This window comes from Salmo salar, chromosome ssa27, assembly GCF_905237065.1.
Source record: "Salmo salar chromosome ssa27, Ssal_v3.1, whole genome shotgun sequence".
Lineage (NCBI taxonomy): Eukaryota > Metazoa > Chordata > Actinopteri > Salmoniformes > Salmonidae > Salmo > Salmo salar.
Genome location: NC_059468.1, coordinates 44,405,256 through 44,412,755, shown reverse-complemented (window position 1 = coordinate 44,412,755; position 7,500 = coordinate 44,405,256). Strand labels below are relative to the sequence as shown.

At 47.9% G+C, this 7,500-nt stretch overlaps 1 protein-coding gene across 1 annotated transcript in view; it reads left to right on the top strand.

Moving 5' to 3' along the window:
* LOC106589158 (CUB and sushi domain-containing protein 2) overlaps window positions 1-7,500 on the top strand; it is an 881,306-nt gene that overhangs the window by 785,473 nt on the left and 88,333 nt on the right. The window contains exons 50-51 of the mRNA XM_045709574.1: window positions 747-935; window positions 4,622-4,768. Coding sequence (XP_045565530.1) covers window positions 747-935; window positions 4,622-4,768 — 336 coding nt within the window. The remainder of the gene's footprint in view (window positions 1-746; window positions 936-4,621; window positions 4,769-7,500) is intronic.

Sequence of the window (7,500 nt, the reverse complement as noted above, 5' to 3'; positions counted from 1 at the left end):
TTTCCCTGGCTCTTTCCCTGGCCCTTTCCCTGGCCCTTACCCTTTCCCTGGCTCTTACCCTTTCCCTGGCCCTTTCCCTGGCCCTTACCTGGCCCTTACCCTTTCCCTGGCTCTTACCCTTTCCCTGGCCCTTTCCCTGGCCCTTTCCCTGGCCCTTTCCCTGGCCCCTACCCCTGGCCCTTTGTCTCTATGGCTTTGTGATTAGTGCTCTGGTGTTTTAGTACTATTAGTTGTCCAGGGGCACCTGACAAAATTGTCCAGTACTTGAGATTCAACCTGGACTTGACTGTTACCAAGGTTACTAAGGATTCAACCTGGACTTGACTGTTACCAAGGTTACTAAGGATTCAACCTGGACTTGACTGTTACCAAGGTTACTAAGGATTAAACCTGGACTTGACTGTTACCAAGGTTACTAAGGATTCAACCTGGACTTGACTGTTACCAAGGTTACTAAGGATTCAACCTGGACTTGACTGTTACCAAGGTTACTAACGATTCAACCTGGACTTGACTGTTACCAAGGTTACTAACGATTCAACCTGGACTTGACTGTTACCAAGGTTACTAAGGATTCAACCTGGACTTGACTGTTACCAAGGTTACTAAGGATTCAACCTGGACTTGACTGTTACCAAAGTTACTAACGATTCTGGCCACATGAGTCCCTCAAGATAAGATGAATCCTTCTGAAAGGACAAAATATCCCGGTGACTGACTATCCATCCCTCTGTTTCCCCTCACAGTGACGTGTCCCATGAACGAGGTCCTAACAGCCTCCACGGGCGTCATCATGAGCCAGTCCCCTGGTACCGGCTTCCCCCACTTTGAGTCCTGTTCCTGGGTGGTCAAGGTAGAGCCGGGCTACAACGTCACGTTCACAATACAATACTTCCAGACCAGCCGTCAGTTTGACCAACTGGAGATCTTTGACGGTGAGCGTCTATTCCTTTTTTAATTTTTTTTATGTTTTAATGTTGTTTTAATGTTGTTTTAAATGTTGTTTTAAATGTTGTTTTAATGTTGTTTTAAATGTTGTTTTAAATGTTGTTTTAATGTTGTTTTAATGTTTTAATGTTGTTTTATTGTTTTAATGTTGTTTTAATGTTGTTTTAATGTTTTAATGTTGTTTTATTGTTTTAATGTTGTTTTAATGTTTTAATGTTGTTTTAATGTTTTAATGTTGTTTTAATGTTGTTTTAATGTTGTTTTAATGTTTTAATGTTGTTTTAATGTTGTTTTAATGTTGTTTTAATGTTGTTTTAATGTTTTAATGTTGTTTTATTGTTTTAATGTTGTTTTAATGTTGTTTTAATGTTTTAATGTTGTTTTATTGTTTTAATGTTGTTTTAATGTTTTAATGTTGTTTTATTGTTTTAATGTTGTTTTAATGTTGTTTTATTGTTTTAATGTTGTTTTAATGTTTTAATGTTGTTTTAATGTTGTTTTAATGTTGTTTTATTGTTTTAATGTTGTTTTATTGTTTTAATGTTGTTTTAATGTTGTTTTAATGTTGTTTTAATGTTGTTGTTTGTCACTCTGGAGAAGAATGTCTTCTAAAGGACCAACATGGAACATGTATATTGAACCCATACAACCAATAGTTTCATATTAAAGTAGAAGGAGAGCATTGTGGGAGACCGTTGTGAATATCTACGACAGTCAGGATAACAGCGTAGTGGTTCGGGTTACGGGGTTAACTATGAGGTCACCTCCAGCTAAATAAAGGTCGTGACAGACGCTCTTCATTTCCTTCTCGACTGGCGAGCGTTTAAAAGATCACACAGCCTTTTCCCCGATGCGGTCCCGTGTGGCTCAGTTGGTAGAGCACGGTGTTTGCAACGCCAGGGTTGTGGGTTCGATTCCCACGGGGGGGGGCCAGTATGGAAAACAAATTAAAAATTGTATGAAATGTATGCATTCACTACTGTAAGTCGCTCTGGATAAGAGCGTCTGCTAAATGACTAAAATGGAAGTATAGGTCCCGAATATGAAAACTAGAACATTCTGTCACAAAATAGTATGTACAACTTTATTTCCTGTCATAGTATGAAAGTTGGAAGTGATCCAGAATAGGAGCACTGTAGTCCAGAACAGGAGCACTGTAGTCCAGATAACGGTGTGACTGTAGTCCAGAACAGGACCACTGTAGTCCAGATAACGGTGTGACTGTAGTCCAGAACAGGACCACTGTAGTCCAGATAATGGTGTGACTGTAGTCCAGAACAGGACCACTGTAGTCCAGATAATGGTGTGACTGTAGTCCAGAACAGGAGCACTGTAGTCCAGAACAGGAGCACTGTAGTCCAGAACAGGAGCACTGTAGTCCAGAACAGGAGCACTGTAGTCCAGAACAGGACCACTGTAGTCCAGATATCCAGATAACGGTGTGACTGTAGTCCAGAACAGGACCACTGTAGTCCAGATATCCAGATAACGGTGTGACTGTAGTCCAGAACACGACCACTGTAGTCCAGATATCCAGATAACGGTGTGACTGTAGTCCAGAACAGAAGCGGACCTCTGGAAAGACTGTATGGTATTCCAAAGTGCTTCTTTGTCAGGCTCTACACACTACCAACCTCTCGCTAAAGACCCTGTATCCATTCTGTCATGTTGCTTCAGCAGCGTTATCCATTCTGTTTCAGCGTTCTGTTGTGTCGCTGCGTCAGTATTCGGGCTCAGTCTACGCACTCGAATGATGCTCATCATCGCCTGGGTGTGCTGTGAAAAAAAAAATTGTGCCGTTTCACACAAGTATTGCTGATCACCCCTTTTTATCTTCCAACGAGCAGAGCGAGAACCCAGACGGGTCTCGTGTGCTGCCGAACGATGTGACTCGTTGGATGGGAATCTGTTTCTCAGTTCCCAGCTGAGGCTGAAGTTTATCCCTGCCACGGCAGCATGGGACCAAACTACAACGGACTAGTACTTTGGCAAAGCCTCAATAGAAAGAGCTTCTTTCGATTTAAGGAGTTGAAAGCTCCCGGTAACATTACAGACCACTAAAACTAGCACGTGTAGACGTGAAACAGCATGTTAAACACCTCAAGGCATTGGGTACGATATCTGGATGTCACGACCGATCATGTCTCAACAGGGACTGTCCCTATCCAGCTTGAAGGATCTGAAAATGTAATCACACCATAAACGTTTATGAGATGTCATTTAATCCCAGGGCTGTTAAAAGGTTCATTATGTCATTTAATCCCAGGGCTGTGTGATGTTCATTATGTCATTTAATCCCAGGGCTGTTAAAAGGTTAATTATGTAATTTAATCCCAGGGTTGTGTGATGTTCATTATGTCATTTAATCCCAGGGCTGTTAAAAGGTTCATTATGTCATTTAATCCCAGGGCTGTTAAAAGGTTCATTATGTCATTTAATCCCAGGGTTGTGTGATGTTCATTATGTCATTTAATCCCAGGGCTGTTAAAAGGTTCATTATGTCATTTAATCCCAGGGCTGTTAAAAGGTTAATTATGTCATTTAATCCCAGGGTTGTGTGATGTTCATTATGTCATTTAATCCCAGGGTTGTTAAAAGGTTAATTATGTCATTTAATCCCAGGGTTGTGTGATGTTCATTATGTCATTTAATCCCAGGGCTGTTAAAAGGTTCATGATGAGAAACAGATCTAGTCCATAATTCTCTCAACCTATCTGACCAGCATATCTCGCTCTCGCTCTCAATTTGAATTTCAATTTCACTTCAAGGGGCTTTATTGGCATGGGAAACATATGTTAATATTGCGAAAGCAAGCGAAATAGATGGTAAAGAAAAGTGAAATAAACAATAAAAATGAACAGTAAACATTACACCTACATTAAGTTTCAAAAAAATATAGACATTACAAATGTCATATAATGTATATATACAGTGTTGTAATGATGTTCAAATGGTTAATGTACACAAGGGAAAATGAATAAACATAAATATGGGTTGTATTTACAATGGTGTTTGTTCTTCACTGGTTGACCTTTTCTTGTGGCGACAGGTCACACATCTTGCTGCTGTGATGGAACACTGTGGTATTTCACCCAGTAGATATGGGAGTTTATCACAATTGGGTTTGTTTTCTAATTCTTTGTGGATCTGTGTAATCTGAGCTAAATATGTGTATCTAATATGGTCATACATTTGGCAGGAGGTTAGGAAGTGCAGCTCAGTTTCCACCTCATTTTGCGGGCAGTGTGCACATAGCCTGTCTTCTCTTGAGACCCAGGTCTGCCTACGGCGGCCTTTCTCAATAGCAAGGCTATGCTCACTGAGTCTGTACATAGTCAAAGCTTTCCTTAAGTTTGGGTCAGTCACAGTGGTCAGGTTTTCTGCCGCTATGTACTCTCTGTTTAGTGCCAAATAGCATTCTAGTTTGCTCTGTTTTTCGTTAATTCTTTCCAATGTGTCAAGTAATTATCCTTTTCTTTTGCCGTGGTTTGGTTGGGTCTAATTGCGCTTCTCTCTCTCTCTCTCTCTCTCTCTCTCTCTCTCTCTCTCTCTCTCTCTCTCTGTCTCTCTCTCTCTCTCTCTATTTATTTGTCTCTCTCTCTCTCTCTGTCTCTCCCTCTCTCTCTTTATTGATGTATTTGTCTCTCTCTCTGTTTCCCCTCTATCTCTACAGGTCCGTCCAGACAGAGTCCTCTCCTGGTCACTCTGAGTGGAAACTACTCCTCTCCTCTCAGCATCACCAGCTCTAACAACAAGGTTTACCTCCACTGGTCTTTCGACCACACCACCAGCCACAAAGGCTTTCGCATACGATACTCAGGTGATTCCAGGAGGGCTTTGGGTGTGTTTGGGGTGTCTCTGTGTGTGTCTCTGTTTGTGTGTGTGTGTGAGGATTTTGTGTGTGTGTGTGTGTGTGTGTGTGTGTGTGTGTGTGTGTGTGTGTGTACACGTGTATGTCGAACAGGCGATCTTATGTAACTCTGAGATAACATCTTATCTCATAGATGCCTATGAAAACAATGTTCAGTGTGTCTATACAACCAGACTGACAAATACAACATGTTATTACCATATATATATATATATTTATATATAGTGTCAAGGTGTGATAGAGGTTGTGTTAAGACCATGATGCAACACTCAAACTCTACATCAGGGAAATAAGGAAATGTCTTATTTATGTTATTACGTTATTTTTCCCCTCCTATGATGAAGGACGTGTTGATATAGGACACCTGCACACGTTGGATGAGATATGGCCGTATTTAAAAACGCTCCCTATGTTATCAACACTAGTCCGGCAGATTGACTAATCCACCGTTCTCCCTGCCTCTCTCTCTCCCCCTCCACCGTTCTCCCTGCCTCCCTCTCTCCCCCTCCACCGTTCTCCCTGCCTCTCTCTCTCCCCCTCCACCGTTCTCCCTGCCTCCCTCTCTCCCCTCCACCGTTCTCTCTCTCTCTCTCCCCCTCCACCGTTCTCTCTCCCTCCCTCTCTCCCCCTCCACCGTTCTCCCTGCCTCTCTCTCTCCCCCTCCACCGTTCTCTCTCCCTCCCCCTCCACCGTTCTCTCTGCCTCCCTCTCTCCCCCTCTACCGTTCTCTCTGCCTCCCTCTCTCCCCCTCTACCGTTCTCTCTGCCTCTCTCTCTCCACCGTTCTCCCTGCCTCCCTCTCTCCCCCTCCACCATTCTCCCTGCCTCTCTCTCTCCCCCTCCACCGTTCTCCCTGCCTCCCTCTCTCCCCCTCTGCCATTCTCCCTGCCTCCCTCTCTCCCCCTCCACCGTTCTCTCTCCCTCTCTCCCCCTCCACCGTTCTCTCTCCCTCTCTCCCTGCCTCTCTCTCTCCCCTCCACCGTTCTCTCTCCCTCTCTCTCTCCCCCTCCACCGTTCTCCCTGCCTCCCTCTCTCCCCCTCCACCGTTCTCCCTGCCTCCCTCTCTCCCCCTCCACCGTTCTCCCTGCCTCTCTCGCTCCCCCTCCACCGTTCTCCCTCTCTCCCTCTCTCCCCCTCCACCGTTCTCCCTGCCTCTCTCTCTCCCCTCCACCGTTCTCACTGCCTCTCTCTCTCCCCTCCACCGTTCTCTCTCCCTCTCTCCCCCTCCACCGTTCTCCCTGCCTCTCTCTCTCCCCTCCACCGTTCTCTCTCCCTCTCTCTCTCCCCCTCCACCGTTCTCCCTGCCTCCCTCTCTCCCCCTCCACCGTTCTCCCTGCCTCCCTCTCTCCCCCTCCACCGTTCTCTCTGCCTCTCTCTCTCCCCCTCCACCGTTCTCCCTCTCTCCCTCTCTCCCCCTCCACCGTTCTCCCTGCCTCTCTCTCTCCCCTCCACCGTTCTCCCTGCCTCTCTCTCTCCCCTCCACCGTTCTCCCTGCCTCCCTCTCTCCCCCTCCACCGTTCTCTCTGCCTCTCTCTCTCCCCCTCCACCGTTCTCCCTCTCTCCCTCTCTCCCCCTCCACCGTTCTCCCTGCCTCTCTCTCTCCCCTCCACCGTTCTCCCTGCCTCTCTCTCTCCCCTCCACCGTTCTCTCTCCCTCTCTCCCCCTCCACCGTTCTCCCTGCCTCTCTCTCTCCCTCTCTCCCCCTCCACCGTTCTCCCTCTCTCCCTCTCTCCCCTCCACCGTTCTCTCTCCCTCTCTCCCCCTCCACCTTTCTCCCTGCCTCTCTCTCTCCCCCTCCACCGTTCTCTCTCTCTCCCTCTCTCCCCCTCCACCGTTCTCCCTGCCTCCCTCTCTCCCCTCCACCGTTCTCTCTCCCTCCCCCTCCACCGTTCTCCCTGCCTCTCTCTCTCCCTCTCTCCCCCTCCACCATTCTCCCTGCCTCTCTCTCTCCACCTCCACCGTTCTCTCCCTCCCCTCCATCGTTCTCCCTGCCTCTCTCTCTCCCTCTCTCCCCCTCCACCGTTCTCCCTCTCTCCCTCTCTCCCCTCCACCGTTCTCTCTCCCTCTCTCCCCCTCCACCGTTCTCCCTGCCTCTCTCTCTCCCCCTCCACCGTTCTCTCTCTCTCCCTCTCTCCCCCTCCACCGTTCTCCCTGCCTCTCTCTCTCCCCTCCACCGTTCTCTCTCCCCCTCCACCGTTCTCCCTCTCTCCCTCTCTCCCCTCCACCGTTCTCTCTCCCTCTCTCCCCCTCCACCGTTCTCCCTGCCTCTCTCTCTCCCCCTCCACTGTTCTCTCTCTCTCCCTCTCTCCCCCTCCACTGTTCTCCCTGCCTCTCTCTCCCCCCTCCACCGTTCTCCCTGCCTCCCTCTCTCCCCTCCACCGTTCTCCCTGCCTCCCTCTCTCCCCCTCCACCGTTCTCCCTGCCTCCCTCTCTCCCCCTCCATCGTTCTCCCTGCCTCCCTCTCTCCCCTCCACCGTTCTCCCTGCCTCCCCCTCCACCGTTCTCCCTGCCTCTCTCTCTCCACCTCCACCGTTCTCTCTCCCTCCCCCTCCACCGTTCTCCCTGCCTCTCTCTCTCCCTCTCTCCCCCTCCACCGTTCTCCCTGCCTCTCTCTCTCCCTCTCTCCCCCTCCACTGTTCTCCCTGCCTCTCTCTCCCCAATCCCTCTATCATGGCAATCCTA